General features: G+C 48.3%; 1 protein-coding gene across 4 annotated transcripts in view; it reads right to left on the reverse strand.

Moving 5' to 3' along the window:
- The window catches only part of fat3a (FAT atypical cadherin 3a), a 148,840-nt gene that overhangs the window by 13,506 nt on the left and 117,834 nt on the right, over nt 1-17,500 (reverse strand). For all 4 annotated transcript variants that reach the window (XM_060076342.1, XM_060076340.1, XM_060076341.1 and 1 more), the window contains 10 exons: nt 16,685-17,074; nt 16,088-16,302; nt 15,250-15,387; nt 12,508-12,651; nt 8,302-8,499; nt 6,475-7,309; nt 4,376-4,510; nt 3,509-3,666; nt 2,246-2,509; nt 1,050-1,296 (listed from right to left, as the gene is read on the reverse strand). In XM_060076342.1, the coding sequence (XP_059932325.1) occupies nt 1,050-1,296; nt 2,246-2,509; nt 3,509-3,666; nt 4,376-4,510; nt 6,475-7,309; nt 8,302-8,499; nt 12,508-12,651; nt 15,250-15,387; nt 16,088-16,302; nt 16,685-17,074 (2,724 nt within the window). The remainder of the gene's footprint in view (nt 1-1,049; nt 1,297-2,245; nt 2,510-3,508; nt 3,667-4,375; nt 4,511-6,474; nt 7,310-8,301; nt 8,500-12,507; nt 12,652-15,249; nt 15,388-16,087; nt 16,303-16,684; nt 17,075-17,500) is intronic.

Genomic DNA, 17,500 nt, shown 5'->3' on the forward strand with positions numbered 1-17,500 from the left:
GCACATTTTGTTGCAGGACACACAACAAAGCAGGACACAGCAGCAGACCCAGCTCTGTTAAGGGTTGTTGCATGATGGACCTCTTTCTCTCTCTTCGCCCCTCGCTTGTTTTGATATGTGAGGGTAGTGCTGGGTTGTCTACTTGTCGAGGGGACTCTGTGTACCGGGACTCAGTAGAAACGAATCATGTTATGTTGTTGCCTCACTCCTCTCTTTGTTTTTCTCTAATGTTGACGCCATCTCTCGTCGCAGAAACGTTTGGCTCCCCAGAGGGACTTTATGGGGTTATGATGCCCAACACACAACCTCTTCGGATGGTAGGGATTGCGTCAGTGTTGCATTGGCGAAGGAAAGATGGACGCCCAGATAGTCTTCTGCTATTCGCTCTCCCTGCTTTAAAGTAATATCCGTAAGGAGGACACAGCGAGAGGGTACAAACCATGCACTGCTGTTCCACATCACATCGTCTCATCACATGGCAGGCAACACTTATGTATCCCCATTACTCCATTTAGTACTTTACTGATGAGTAGAGTTGAACTAAGTAGACGTAACCCGGCCATACATTACAGTAACCTCCATCACAGCCATCCACAGGAAGCAGGTAATTACAGGGCCAAAGGTCAAAGCTTCTTTAAAAGCGGTAGACGGGGTCGATATGAGACGGAACAGAGCACCTACGAGGTCGATGGCTATTTCACAGTTCTGTTTCCCATTGCAATGCTGGTTCACAGCAGGTCAAAAGATAAATATCTAGATTCCCAAACCGCTTTACACGTGCGGTTTACAAGGGACCCCAGCTTGATATGCTACAGCACATACAGGTTTAAAGCTCACATTGTCCATGGTTCACACAATCTCAGAGAATGGGAAAAGGTGTTAACATTATTATAACATATGTATGCATGGATTTCCAAATGTGATCAATTTGAAAAAATAGATCACATAAATGCGCAATAAACATATTGTTAATTGTTTCTACATTGTTACTCCACACATATAACCTCCCGAACAGGCTGAGACGTTCTCATGCGCTTCGGGCGACTCACCACCAGATGGCAGACTCGTGCAGGTGGCGCCGTTGAGGCAGGGCTGTTTGAGGCAGGCGTCGGGGTAGAGGACACAGCCCAGCTTCAGCTCCGTGAGGCCAACCACCTCGGCGTAGCGTGAGCGCTTGTTCTGCAGCGGCAGCTCATTGTCGTTCAGCATCACCGAGTCCAGGCAGCCCTGGAAGCCGTCCAACACCAGCGGACCCTTCTTGGAGTCCGTCAGGCTGCGTGAGTTGGTAGGCTGCACCTGGAGCACGGAGCGGAGGAGGGTGGAAGGGAGAGAAGGAAGGAAGCATGGAAGGGAGAGAGGTGAGGATTGAAAGACACTCACAGTCATATAGAGGTACTGAAACACCCACCTATATTTTTGTTAATGGCTAGACTGTAAAAGTTAATAGCTGAACGGTTAGTTAGTAGATCATAGTATTATTTTTGTATATGTCTACACTATAGTAGCCTGGAAACAATCCTGATCACGTGTTGGATTCTATTTGGCTCTATAAATTAGTCTTGACCTCTAGGAGCCCACATTGGTTTCAGTGGGCGGGAGTATTTGCCTTGACAGACAACCTCCCTCAGCCAATCAGCATTGCAAAACATGTGACGCCACGGCAGTGTGTTGTTCAGTGGATGAAGAAGAATGGCCAAAACAATATGTCCACCGAGAAGCTCCGCTAGGGCATACTCTTGTTTTGGTTTAATAGTTGTTCTTGAGTCGATTTCTGCAATAACTGCACTTATGGACACATAAACTCTACTAAAGGTAACATTACTGCTCATTGCTTCGGGTTCCATTCTTAATTTGCGAGCGGCAAAACAGGGGCCCTCTGACGTCATCTATGATCTATCATCTATACGTTACCGTGACACAGTCCCTGATTAACCCTGATTACAATGTATAGGAAATCGATGCTGGAGGTCCAGACTGATCCGTGAGGCAACACAGAAGAAGAGGTCTGCAGGCCACCTCCATAGCGGGTCAGAAATACAATATTGCAGTTCGGCATGAACGACATTGCAGGTCATGACTACAATATTGCAATTCAAACAACTGCGCGTGCACTATACACATTGCACGATACACAAACAAACAAAGAATGCATTTGATGTACACGTCTAAATTGAAATCACGCTGAAAACCAGCATAGTTTTATCTCAGAAAACACACACACACGCGCACACACACACACACACACCTGTGCACCAAAGAAGACGGCGCCGTCAGGCCCCAGGGGCTGGAAGCGGGGGGGCCCGCGGCGGCGCTCCACGTAGCTGTCGTCCAGCGCCAGGCTGGTGAAGTTGCGGTTGAGCTCCAGCACCACCGTGTGCCAGTTGCCGTCGTTGATGGGACGTCCCGAGATGCCCAGGGTGCCGGGGCTGTCGCCTGTGGCCCCGGCCGCCGCGCCCCGACCCCCGATGCCGGCGCAGTCCATGTGGAACCACAGCTTGCCCTCCTCCAGCTGGGATACACACACACACACACACACACACACACACACACACACACACACACACACACACACACACACACACACACACACACACACACACACACACAAACACACACTGTTACTGCACTGCACAGTTCGTGACTGCAGAAGTTTCTTTAAGTTTACGCTTGAATTACACAATTGTGTCGGTAGAGTTACACGTGACAGGCTGACAAATTATTCACTGAAAGATAACTATGCTATTTTGCGCATTATATGTAACGGAAACATATTGAAACAAACAAGTATTCAGACTACATGCCTTCCGGGTACTTCTGGATGGAATTCTTCAATTGCTGTTTCATAAAAAAACTAATTTTCATTTGACTTGCGTGGTCAGGGATGTAATCTATAAAAGCTGCCGCGTTCCACCAAAAGATCAGGGAAGTATCTGTCAGGAAAAGTTAGCCGTAAGTTTGAGTACAGTGCACCTGACTGCAGCAGCCGGAGGGACTGAATTAAAGATGCCCAGCTGGACTGAGACAGAGACAAACTAGATAAGAGCCACGGCCCAGCGGAGACCCGAACAATAGACAATGAAAATGAAAGCCTTTTAGCTGACCTCATTTTTTACTGCGTACCTCTGGGCTTGGGACAGGGCACGGTGTGTGTGTGTGTGTGTGTGTGTGTGTGTGTGTGTGTGTGTGTGTGTGTGTGTGTGTGTGTGTGTGTGTGTGTGTGTGTGTGTGTGTGTGTGTGTGTGTGTGTGTGTCCCTGCTTGTGTATTGTGTGTGTTAGTGTGTGTGTGTGTGTGTTTGTGCTTGCGTGGGTGTGTGTGTGTGTGTGTGTGTGTGTGTGTGTGTGTGTGTGTGTGTGTGTGTGTGTGTGTGTGTGTGTGTGTGTGTGTGTGTGTGTGTGTGTGTTTGTGTGTGTGTGTGTGTCCCTGCTTGTGTATTGTGTGTGTTAGTGTGTGTGTGTGTGTGTGTTTGTGCTTGCGTGGGTGTGTGTGTGTTGTGCGTGTGAGCGTACCTTGAGCACGGTGCAGGGCTCTGCGTGTGTGTACATGATGATGCCTCTGCTCTGCAGGGTCCTGATCCTCATGCTGAGCTTCAGCTGGCCTGTCTGTCCCCCGTCAGAGACCCGGTACTTTATATAGCTGTTCCCCGAGAAGCTCAGGGACGAGTGGCCTGGACACACACACACACACACACACACACACACACACACACACACACACACACACACACACACACACACACACACACACACACACACACACACACACACACACACACAAAAGACAAACAAACATACACAGACACATACACACACACAGACACATACACAAAGTACACACAGTTAAATGCAGTGATGCTTCGATACAGTCAATAGTTGCCTGACGTATGAAGTCATCCTGAGCACGTTGATGGCTCATAATGAGCAGATTATAATCCCTCCCAGGGCACAATGTAATCCACTGTAGTACACTTATGTTGCACCGTGGGCTCAGATACGCTTCCCGGTTGCCAGGACGCTAATACGGTTGGCAGGGTGACACGCTGAGTCATCGTGGTCAGAGTTTCCACTCAGAGATCAATCAAAACCCTCATCATGATCGACCTTTGATGTTTACACAGAAATCACATTTCCCTGTATGAGCACCTGTGAGATGCTTTGTGCACGTTGCATAATTTAACTATCGCATGTGTTAAAGATTCATGTTTGACGACTGGGGATAATGAGGGACTCATAGGATGGTTCTTTGATGACAGGATGCGATGAAACCTCCACATCCACGAGCACTTGACTCATGTGTTTGTGTAGCTGTGTTTAAACAACATGGTTTAAACACCGTGTACAGGTTGCGGTCGAAGCATTAGAGAAGCATGCACACACCTGCGCACTCCCCCAGCTTGCCCGGCGGACACTGGCAGGCGTAGCGCCCCCTGGAGCCGCCCGTGCCCACGCACTGCATGTCTCCAGGGCAGGGCTGCTCGTCGCACAGCTCCGAGGCCGGAGGACAGCTCCCATCTGGAGGGGGGAGGAGAGAGAGAGAGAGAGAGAGAATTTTTTTAAAGTGATTGGTGAATCATGTGCTGCTTTAGCCTGATAAGAATCCAGTAAACAAATCCAGGGATTGTACAATCACTGGTAAATAAAATGCACACGATTGGTATTCTGCGGTGAGCCCGGGATGGATAGGATCAGATCAGAGTTGAAACAGAGCACCTCCGTAGTGGAATACAGAGCAGAGCCGAGTGAAGGGAGAGACTGGGGGTCGCACACACACACACACACACACACACACACACACACACACACACACACACACACACACACACACACAGTAAAGGGATTGCTGCCTTGTTTGCATAATTCCCTTTCACTGAACGCAGAAAAAGCAGCAGATGAAGAGAGATGCTCCAAAAAAACAGCAAAGTTGAACTCAAGGAGAAAATGTCCCGTAGCGAAACCCCCCTCACTCACAGCTGCTCGGAGATCAGGAAGTGAGTCGAGAGGAGTCAAGAGACAGGGAGGGAGGGAGCATCTAGGAGGAGTGTGTTAGCGCCTGGCGCAGGAAGCAAGGCGGCAGGAAGGGGGGTGGACGAAGAGAGAGAGACTGAGAGTATGTTCAGACTGCGAAACATGATGAGACAGCCATGAAAGGAAGGCCTGCCAAGAGGGGAGAGACTGAGAGACAGTGTCGGAGCAGGAGAAGAGAGCTAAAGATAGAGAGGGGCGGATAGAAAGGAGGGATAGAGCGAGGGGGCAAAGGAAAGGAAGAAAGATCAAATGAAAGAGAGAAAGGGGATCGCCAGGGAAAAAGATGAAAAAGGGTAGCACCTACACACACACACACACACACACACGCACACACACACACACACACACACACACACACACACACACACACACACACACACACACACACACAGAATGAGACCAAAAAGATGAAAAGTGAGGCCTTAGAGAATGGATAAAAGCAGTAGTGTGAGTGTGTGTATGTGAATGTGTGTGTGTATTTGAGTGTATGTGTGTGTGTGAAAACAGGAGAGAGAATGCCTCTTCAGATGGGAGAAGGTGTGGCTAGTGATATGGCGCCGCAGATTGGGGGCTGGGGGCCGGGGACGGGGGTAGAGTGTGTTAAGATGAATCAGCACAGAAGCAAAAACAGAACCAAGAAACATGACCAACCATCCTCAGGAGGAGAGCTAATTAGATTAGACGGTTCTCTACTGGCTGCTGCTCAAAAAGGGGCGGTGTGTGCAAAATAATGGGAAAGCAAACACACACACACACACACACACACACATACACACACCTACTCTTTTCTCTCGCAGTCAGCCCCTTGGCAAACCATCGGGGATGCTTTTACCTGAACGTGTTCCCACATCGGATAACCGAGCTGCTGAGCGTATCCTTAAATCTGGGTCAAGCTGTAAAATCACCCCTCTTCAGAGCAACCCCGGCTGTCAGGTGGAGGCATGACTGCTGCGCGCAGAGGAAAATACTCGTGCAAAGCATTTTCTTTTTGCACAAAATAGGAAATACTGTTGCTGTGTCATAACGGACACTGTGGCTTAACTTCTGCAGGAAGTCAACATTATAAAGGGAACCCTGTGTCATGTTGAATGAGCTTTAGCCACGATAATTGTAAATAATTTGACTTGAGTTTTTTGTTCATTCGTTAACCCCATTAGTGGTACTATGAATAATTTGTAAAAATCCATAGTTTGTCATATGTCATGAGCACAACTCAAACTGAGAGTTCGAGCTACAGAGAAAAGATGGTGCTTGTGCACACACTGTAAAAATAAATAAATGAGAAGCGGAATATATGCTTAAGCATATATGCTGATGCTCATATATAGCAGTCAAAAGTTGAGAAATCTCAAAAATCTTCTTGCATCGTGTTGCCTTGATAATTTGCGTTTTCTCGACTTTTATTTTTTTAACAGTGCACAAGTGTGTATATGTGTGTGTGTCCTGCTCACCGATGCAGGTGCAGCGCGTGGTTCTGTGGAAGCGCGGTGACACGAAGCTGAGGCGCGGCGTGCTGTAGGTGGCCAGGTCATGGGAGTCCAGCACGATGCTCTGCTCGCACTGGGCGCCGCGGCACTCCAGCCCCGAGCAGTTCTTGTCCAGGATGGCCGACACGCGCAGCACCTCTTCCAGCTGCCGGCGCGAGGCGCTCAGCTTCTGTGTCAGATAAGCCGCCTTGTAGAAGCTGGCGCCGCCGGCCCCGGCGCCCGCCGCCCCTTCGGGCGGCGCCATCTCCACGGCGACCAAGAGGTCCAGCTGCTGCGTGCCGCCGACGGGCTGCAGGCTGAGCACGTGCAGGCGGTCCTGCTTCTGAGACGCCGCCGCCTGCTGCAGCACGCGCAGCACGCTCTTGAGCTGTGTGGCCACGAAGTCGTGGGGCCGGGCGCTCTCGAAGCGTACCGTCACCGCCTCGCGAAGCATCTCTGCCGAGGCCTGCTCCACGCGCACGCTCACCGGCACCGGCACGGCGAAGCGGCCGTCGCTCACGCTGGCGTTGAGGGAGTAGCTGCCGGCGTCCAGGCCGCCCAGCGCGATGATCTTGCCGTCGTGCGGGCTGATCTTGAAGAGGCTGCGCTGGAGCGGCGCAGCGTGCCCGTAACCCAGCGCGTCATAGGGGTCGGCGTCGGTGGCGTGCAGCTGGCCAATGACGCCGCCGGGGAACTCGTCCTCCATGGTGACGATGATGACCTCAAGGGGCAGCGCCACGGGCCGGTGCAGGCTCTCCTCGATCACCCGCACAGTCAGCGTGGACGAGGAGGACAGCCGCGGCTTGCCAGAGTCCCTCACCTGGGATGGGAGAGGACAGTTAGAACCATGGCCGTACCAGGAGCACCTTGCTTACTTGCTCACTCAGTACTGATCATACTAATAACATATGAGGAAGATAATGGTGAGGTGTTGTTGACAACTGCAACAATCTGGAAAGTTGTCATCGATTATATCAGTCATAGCTAAATGATGCAAGTTATTGTAGATAAATAACTGCGCTGGCCAAAAGCAATGTTTACAACAGGTAACCTCAATGCAATTACTCTATTAAACAGGACCTGCAGAACTGCTGTGTTCAAAACTCCTGTTTTAATGTCTCGCCAAAGCTAATTTCCTGCCCATGCAGGAGAGTAAAGTCTGATTCTATTCTATTCAATTTTATTGAAAGAAAACGGGAAGTTTGGTGCATTTGTCTCTCGTGTTCGTTGTCTCTATTCTACATTAATTGAATCAATCAATCAACCCCCGGTCACATTTGTGGATATTTTTTTATCTAAATCATTCTGCATTGAATAATTGAATTGCATCAAATGGAATTTTGTTAACAGCAGAGATATCATGAGGAATGTAGAATTATATTATCAGTCATATTGCCTCATTGTAAGAGTCACGCCACCAGTCCATGTGTCGCATTGTGCTGCCCACGTCACACTGTGCCTTCAACTCACCAGAGGGCCATTCATCAGACTGGATGAGATAATGAAACAATGTAGGAAATACTGAGAATAAAGTACCCCAGGCCAGGGGAATTGCTTAGTCCTTGAAAAAAATATTACACTGATAGCCCAAAATCGCTTAATGTGCCATTAAAGAGCTTTTATAGTGGATCAAGGTCGCGACTAGGATGATAACAACGAAGAAGCCGGGGACGGTTTACCTAACAAGCTTCTACTCTATCGCAGCGAGAGATCAAGGTGAAAACAAGAACGCATTATTGGTACAATAAGAAGTCCCCAGCCCCCTTTGCGCACACATTTGCAAGTCGTTTGCATCCGGTGTTTGTTTCCTACCTGAATCTGGATAACATACTGCGGGGCCAGGTCCCTCCGGAACACCTGATTGGCCACCAGTGTGCCGTCCTTCTCCAGCACAAACTCCCCTCCCTCGTTGCCCGTCAGGATGCGGAAGTCGAAGGGAGGGCCGTTGTGGGAGGAGTCCTGGTCCACCACGGACAGCTGGAGGATGCTGGTACCGATGGGCTTGTTCTCCTGCGTGGCCCAAGAACAGGCACGTGTCAACGGGCTCTCTCTCAGGGTCCTTACACAACCATTGATTGCAGTTGTTACAGAGCGGTGATTATTCGACGACCAATTGATTGACCAAAGACATTCTGTGACAGCGAGTGATGCTCTTGTGGACACTCCCTGTCAATGTTACATGCTTGTCACAAAGTCCTTCCTACTGAATGTAAGGGTATTCACCCCTGGATCATCGGGCAACTTTTAATCTTTAATTCACTCTCTAAAGGGAAGGGAAGTGTCAATTCCCCCAAGGTCCATTTCTACACACACAGCGCAAGATATATCAGTCACTGAACAGGGTTCTCAATTCAAATGACAAATGAAAGGCTGTGTCTGGTGTGATTTAGATATGTATAACATGAAGGGAAGTGTAGGAGGTATTTGTGTTTGTGTCTAGCAGGTTATTCCTTCTTAGGCCCAGGTACCTGTAAATTGCCTGTTGGGATCCATTCATGCTCAATGGATGGATCCCAATGTCTGTTCCTGGTGAAAGTGTGTATTCCTTTAAAATGGCTATGAATGCAATATCAAATGTGTCATTATTGTCATTCAGCATTTGGTTCATGCATGTGTACAGGGAGCAGTCAGGCCCGCCCCTTCCCTCCAGCAGCCCTGTCAATCACACAGGCCTTATCTGCAAGATACAAGATGGCGGCGCGTGCACATCGAGCGGCTTGGCGTCTCTCCAGTTTTTGTGATGTGAATTAGTGTTTATTTACCTGGTTATCCAACTTTCAACTTTTCACTCAAAACACTTGAGCGAACCGAAAATGCAACAGAAACTCACTATTGGATATACATCAAAGCTGCAAAAACGTAGTTTTGGATTACCCGTTCAACTTCGATCAGCTCCCTCCGGAGCGGATCAGATCAGCGCGACCCGATGGACAATTCTTACTGACCGGAAAGACTCGTAGACGGAGACGCTACCGCAGGCAGAAACAGGGTAAGCGAGGTGGAGTGCGTGCGAAGCTAAGGCTAAACCTGCGCCGAACTGCGCTGCCTAGCATCTTCCTTGCCAACGTGTGTTCTTTGTTCAACAAGCTGGACGAACTCAAGATATGGACAATCACACAGAAAATCCTTAAGGACTGTAACGTCATGTTTCCCACTGAAACTTGGCTTAACAAAGACATCCCAATAAGCCTGGTGAAACTAGAAGGACGCTCTATCTTCAGAGCGGACAGGACTGCAGAGACTACGGGTAAGAGCAGAGGAGGCGGCTTATGCATTTATGTAAACAAAACATGGTGCACAGACTACGTCACTGTTGATGCCAATTGCTCTGCTGATCTCGAGAATTTAATCGCGAGATGCAGGCCCTTCTACCTTCCACGTGAGCTCAGCTGCATTGTCACTATTGCTGTGTATGTTCCAACTGATTACAACAGTAAAGCGGCAATGAAGGAACTTTCCATTGCCATTAATAAGCTTCAGACTAAACATCCAGATGGGTAATTTATTGTCACCGGAAACTTTAACTATTGCAACCTGAGAACTGTTCACCCTAAATTTCACCAAAATGTTACTTGCCTCACAAGAGGCAGTAAAACTCTAGACCATTGTTATACTAATGTTGCTGCTGCCTACAAAGTCACACCCCTCCCTAACCTTGGTCATTCTGACCACATTTCTCTGTTTCTCACGCCAAAATACTCCCCTCTCATTAAATGTGTGCGACCCAGAACAAAGACCGTTAAGGTCTGGATGGAAGATGCAGATCCCACTCTACAAGACCAACTTCAACTTCAAGATTTTTTTGCTGATGCCATCAAGGACTCCCATACCAACATTCACACCGTAGCCACATCTGTCATGGATAACCTCAACGTGTGTGCAGAGGGATTGACTACACACAAAACAGTGAAACTATTCCCTAACCAGAAACCCTGGATGAACAAGGAAGTTCGCTTTCTCCTCAAGGCCAGGGATGCAGGCTTCAGGTCGGGAGACCGGGAGGCCTACAGCTCTACCAGATCCAATCTGAGGAAAATAATATCCAGGGCCAAAGACAACTACAAGCAAAGGATTGAAGAGCACTTGAACTCCTCCGACCCCCGGCGTAAGTGGCAAGGCCTACATACACTCACCAACAAATCCCCATGCAACTCTCCCCCACCCTCCTCCACTTCCCTCCCAGACGAACTGAACCACTTCTACGCTCATTTGGATCGGGAGAACAAGGATGCAGCCTTCAAGTCAGCTGTTTCAACAGACGAGGACACACTCCAATTCTCCACCTCAGAGGTCTGCGACATCCTGACCAGGGTGAATGCTCGTAAAGCTGCTGGCCCTGATGGAGTCCCCGGACATGTGCTGCAAGCCTGCACTGAGCAGTTTGCTGGTGTCTTCACTGACATATTCAACATCTCACTAGCCCAGTCCCAAAATGTTTTCAATAGCTGGTCCTCTCACATCTGAAATCCTGCCTGCCCACTTCACTGGACCCGTACCAATTTGCCTACCGAAGCAACCGATCAACAGAGGATGCTATCTCCACAGTGCTCCACCTAGCACTCACCCACCTGGAGAGCCCATAGATATCATTTGTTAGAATGCTGTTTATTGACTTTAGTTCCACATTCAACACTGTGATCCCCTCCAAGCTGATCTCCAAGCTCAGTCAGCTTGGCATCAGCAACTCACTATGCAACTGGATTATGGACTTCCTTACTAACAGACCCCAGGCTGTTAAATTGGAGAGGCTCTCCTCCTCCACTTTCACCCTGAAGACTGGCGTGCCGCAGGGTTGTGTGTTGAGCCCTCTGCTCTACTCTCTCTTCACCCACGACTTCACCCCCGTTTATGGCTCAAATGCCATAATCAAGTTTGCAGATGACACCACTGTGGTGGGCCTGATCAGAGATGAGGATGAAACAGCATATAGGGATGAGGTTCAACATCTAACTACGTAGTGTAAAAACAATAACCTGGAACTCAACACCAAGAAGACCAAGGAGATCAATGTGGACTTCAGGAGAACCAGGAGCAGGGCACACACCCCCTTCCATATCAGAGGCACTGAGGTGGAGCGTGATTTTAGCTTCAAGTTCCTTGGGGTCCACATCACAAAAAATCTTTCTTGGTCCCTCAACTCCTCCAGTCTGGTGAAGAAGGTGCATCAGCGCCTTCACAGGATTCTATCAGACTTCTACTGCTGTACCACTGAGAGCATACTTACAAATTGCATCTCTGTATGGTACGGCAACTGCAACGCTGCTGACCGCAAGGCACTACAAAGAGTAGTCAACTCTGCCCAGAGGACTATTGGCTGTCCACTCCCCCCCATCCACAACACATACCATGACCACTGCTTAAACAAAGCCAAATCCATTGTCAAGGATGACACCCACCCAAACCGCACCAGCAGGCACAAGTATAGCTTCTTTCCAGAGGCTGTAACACTGTTGAACAAACCCCAACCCCCCGTGTAGAACTTGACTTTAAATGGTTACCTGCTTACCTGTTGCATCTCACTTTATGCAATGTTCAATCTGTTTACATTTGCTGCCTTGCACTGTATAACTGTTTACACTCATTACTGCACTGAACTGCACTGTCTAGCACTTGACTTTTAAATGGCTACCTGCTTACCTGATGCATTTCACTCTCTGAACTGTTTACCTGTTTAAATGTATTGCTTTGTACTATATAACTGTTTACATTCATTACTGCACTATACTTTTATAACTTTTATTATATAGTCAATGACCTAACCAAAACCTGCACAATATGCATAGATATACTACATGTATATGTATAGTATTGATATATAAATGTCTATTATACTCTTGATACATAATCCTCCTATACTTCTGACAAACCTGTAATTATAACCTTACACTGTACTAAAATAGTACTTTGGTATTTAAATGCTTCTTTTGCACTTCGGGTTAGACGTCAACTGCATTTCATTGTACTCTGCTAGTGACAATAAAATGTAATCTAATGTAATCTAATGTAATCTAATCTTACCTGTATGACAGTGGTGAGGTTGGCCGGGTAGAAGGTGGGCGGGTTGTCGTTGATGTCAGCGATGTCTATGTTGACCGTGACGGTGGAGGACAGGGCGGGAGAGCCACTGTCCAGAGCCCTGACTGCCAAGGTGTAGCCCGAGACCTGGGGGAGGACATGCAGCTTTACCGGATTGAACAGGCTTTGAGGAGTGTCGAGGGCTGCGGAGGAGGCAGCGCACAAGCAGTCCTTTCAAATGTTCCAAGGTGGATTTACTGATGTTGATGCTCACTGAGACAGCCTCACAGCGAGAGCCAGCTCACTCCAGCTTTGTTCTGAACTGGGTTCACGGCTACGGGGGGAACTTTTGTTTTCGGAATCGCCAAGGAGACTTGATTTGCCGAATTTCAAGGAAACATGCATTTTTTTTTTCTTAAATCTAAGTTTCAGAAATGCAAATAAGATTCAGGAACTCACATTAATTATTTTAAGACAGCATTTTTGGTGAAGGATGTGGTGTAACACCTTGACAACATTTCCATGGCAACCTTGCCTTCCTAAGCTCTCTCAATAATGGTGACCTTTTCACAAACGAGGACCTACTGTAAACCACATAAGAATCTAGGTTAAAGGTGTCTTCCTAGCATCATAATACACAGCCTTGAATTGTGAAATTCCTCCCATCTTGTCTCATCAACCAGCATCGATGGACACAAAGTTGACAAACGTCACTGCTAGCATACAAAGCAGTGCATTGTGGTCGATGTTGGACATCATCCAAGGATCAGAGTAAATCTTGGATATCAGGAGAAACCTTTGATATCTCAGCCCTGAGCAGCTGCTGTATTAACTGGGATCGTCCCCTTGGATTATTGTAACGTCTTTCTGAGATGTCTTCACTTTATTCTGAGGGTGCTGTGGGTTTTCCGTTCATCCATCTCCAAAGTAAAGGCCCAACTAAGCATACAGTGGAGAAATGCAATAACAGCACAGCGAAACAACAGGCTGGTGCCTTTGAGATATGAGCATGTGAGCTACAGTCTTGAACATATTCCGCCCTGCTTTGGCGAGGGAGAAATCGGAATAGCCTGTATTGGAAACGAGATGGTAAATGTGTATTGGAAATGGTGTACACTTACGCAGCCACACACACACAGACACACATGCACGCAGAGCTCTTCTTGTGATGACGATGTTGCGTTGAAGCAGTCACTCAGGGAGTGGTTTGTTTGCTCAAGCACAGCGAGGCTCCCGTAAACACACACACATACCTGCAAAGGGCTGATCTAGGGACTTCAGATCCCGTCAAATTACAGAGACCACTTTCATCAGCCGCACACACACACACACACACACACACACACACACACACACACACACACACACACACACACACACACACACACACACACACACACACACACACACACACACACACACACACACACACACACACACACACACACGACCCGTCATTCTCTTTCTGAGCACACTCAGATCAGCTCTTGCCGAGTGCAGCCCACTCATGAATTCTTTATAATGGGAATCGGAACACATCTGAACACTTGAAACTCCCTGGAGCAGGAATACATTAAAGTCATTTGACGATGCTCGACACTTTGTGAATAAACAGGACTATGGTACATTTTTGTGTATCTAGAGGAGCGGTAGCATTGATATTGGTTTTGTTGTCCTTCAACCCTCCAAATGGTGTGTACGCGTGTAATAATTCTTATAGCACTACATATATATTTTTTTATCTTTCTTTGGGAGAGGTCTTTGCAATGCTGCGGTGACATAGTAACTGCCACAAAAAAAAAAGAACCAAAAGCAATCCAAATATGAGCCTTTTTTTAGCAGGCTGCTACAGCACAGTCAGTGGTTTATCGACCAGCTCACACTTTAAAGGAACCGCTCAAGGTAGAGCCTGATATTGTTTACGTTGTTGCTGCCACCTGAAGGTTAAATTACCAGTCCATCAATTGAAAGCATACAAACAAGCCGCCTTTGTTGTCGGCCTTGAATTTGTTTTAAAAACTGTAACATAAAGTGTGATGCTTTGAGGTGGAGACGATCCTCATGTCAACTACGTTGTTGGGATTATACATCACAAGCGATAAACACCGTAGCAGGTTTAAAGAGAGGAGACTACTTCTGGACTTGACTTGACATTTATTGTCTCCAGGTTAATAGTTACTTTGATCATCAGTAATTGTACAGATTTTGACTCAGTCTAGACAAAGTTTGTCTGACCAACCTCTAAAAGGCTATTGTGTATAGCCAAATGCTGATAAATGAATATCAAATATTCAGGTTTTTTAGTTGGATTCAGAACAAATGTTGTTATGCTGTGGCCTGATTGGTCGTCGGTTGGACAGGATTAAGTTAGGGTTTCGTGCGAAAAACCCAAAGTAAAAAGATAGTTGGCTCAGTTGTCCTCAACTCTGTTTGTGTCCAGGAACGCGAAGGTGCATATGATCAAGCTGTGGTCAAAATGCTCTCGGATTGGACCACATGCTCTCGGGTTGCATTCAGTTGGATGCAAACAATTTCAGACCCCTGCCAAGTAAATTGATGGCTGTAGAAGGGGAGGGGATGTGTTGCCTTATTCTCTCAAATGGCTTTGTGTTCAGGACAAGTGCAGACGCATGATACATACTCCTTGGCAAGGGCAAAGACTTGTTTGCATCCATGTGTGTCTGTGTTTGTTTATATATATATGTGTGTGTGTTGTATAGATCCATAGATGGTCTATATCCTCACCGTCTCGCGATCCAGATGCTTGTTGACCTTGATCATGCCGCTGAGCGGATCAATGAAGAACTGGTTCTCCCGGTCACCGTTGACGATGGAGTAGAGGATGTCCCCGTTCACGGGACTGTCCACGTCCTCTGCTGTCAGCTGAGGACAAAACACAATGACGATACATCACCATGCAGAGGCCTGATCAAGACTTAGTCAAAGAAGTACCCAGAGGTGTATGTGTCACCAGTTTACCCAGTGTTTGGCGTTACCTTCATGGCACCTCTACAGTGGCATGACATAGGGTGGGGGGGCGGGTGGCTGGGATGGCACATGTCTCGCCAGCATAAATTGTATGGGCAACCTAGAGTCCCTTACCTTAAAGATGACAGATTATATCACCAGGTGTGAGTATGATTAGCCGGTACAAGCCGTTCTGCCTCTTCTGACATCACAAGTGGGCGTGTCCGACTAGATGTGTGCTGGATAGATCAGTCTACCAGCCTACCCATTGGACTGTAACCTACGCTGCTCATCTATCCGTAATATATCTAAGTGGACACGCCCACTAGTGATATCAGGAGAGGAAGATTTGCAAAACTGCTTGTGACGGCTATTCACACTCACATAATATAATATGTCACCTTTAAAGGGCCGGACACACCACCACTATGTTTGCCAGTATATGGCCAGGACAGAGTGCCCTATTTACCACCAAATCATAGCGCCGCACTGGGCTTTGATACCTGCAATGGTTGACCGGTTGAGTCCCTGTGCCTCGCATTGTTAAAGAAACAGTGCAAAAAACTAAAGCGTTAGGCCGCAGTCCGACCGCCGTCGACACGTGTTTGAGACGCACCTTGACCACTGACTCCCCGATGGCGGCGTCCTCCGACACCACGGCGGTGTAGAGGTCACGGCCGAAGGTGGGCGCGTTGTCGTTGACGTCTGTCAGGTTGACGTTGACGGTGGTGACGGCGCTGAGCGGCGGAGTGCCGCCGTCGCGGGCCTCCACCGTCAGGAAGTAGTCCCGGCACGCCTCGTAGTCCAGGGGCTGGGCGACTGAGATGGACCCTGGGGATAGGAGGATGGGGGGGAGAGAGAGAGAGAGAGTAGATGATTCATTTCAGATGCTCCATGACATATTGAGGATCATTGCATATGTCCAGGAAGTGTATGTATGCATGGCTTTGGAAAATAATGTATACATAAATACGTTGCATGTAATATTGCCCTTCTGTTTATCAAATTGCCGTGCCAATTACTGGCACGGCAAATAAAGAATTGTTTTTTCTCCACACGTTTACACCTATAAATGCCAGCTCATTAACTTCTAGATCAATAGATATCGATAGAGCTCTAGGTCGATGAGGCCAGTCTGCGACTCTATCCACTCGACGGGACCAGACAACAACACATATGGCGGACCCTCGGCGTCCCTCCGGCCGGGGCTCACCGGTGAGGGTGTGGATGTGGAACTTGGCGTGCTCGTTGCCTGAGCGGATGCTGTAGGTGATCTCGGCGTTGGTGCCGATGTCCTTGCTGGCGGCGTAGACCCGCAGCACCTCCGTGCCCACGCCCACGTCCTCCGGCACCGTGGCCAGCTGGTCGCGCCGCTCGAACACGGGCGGGTTGTCGTTGACGTCCAGCACGGTCACCGTGACGTTGACCAACGAGGAGAGGAGCGGCTCGCCCCGGTCCGAGGCACGCACGGCGATCAGGTAGGCGGGCTGCACCTCGCGGTCCAGGGCCCGCTCCAGGGCCAGCACGCCCGTGGCCCCGTCGATGGAGAAGGAGCCTCCTGCCGAGTCGGCGAGGGAGTACTGCACCTGGCGCCCAGGCCCGGCTTGGGAGGGAGAGAGAGACACAGGGGCAGAGAGAGAGAGAGACAGAGAGAGACACAGGGGCAGAGAGAGAGAGACAGAGACAGAGACAGAGACAGAGATTAGAAGACATAAACTGAATCCTGGATCATATGAATACCTAGACAAGAGCACATAATCAATGTTTAATCACGATATTAACTCCTGTTATTTGCTTCAGTCTATTCAGTATTATTTTTAGCATTCTGCAAAATATTAATTATGCATGTATTTGTACATACTTCTCTTTTCTCGTTTCTAACTTGACAACTACCACTTTGTTTTCCTATCACGTCCACTGCTGCAGTAAACAATATATAAAAAAACATGCTTCAGAAAGATCAAAAGTTGACCCAATTATGCCTTGAGGGTCTGATCCACACTCAGCACATCATCTTGGGCGGGAGAAG

The sequence above is a fragment of the Gadus macrocephalus genome, chromosome 16 (assembly GCF_031168955.1).
Source record: "Gadus macrocephalus chromosome 16, ASM3116895v1".
NCBI classification, from domain to species: Eukaryota; Metazoa; Chordata; class Actinopteri; order Gadiformes; family Gadidae; genus Gadus; species Gadus macrocephalus.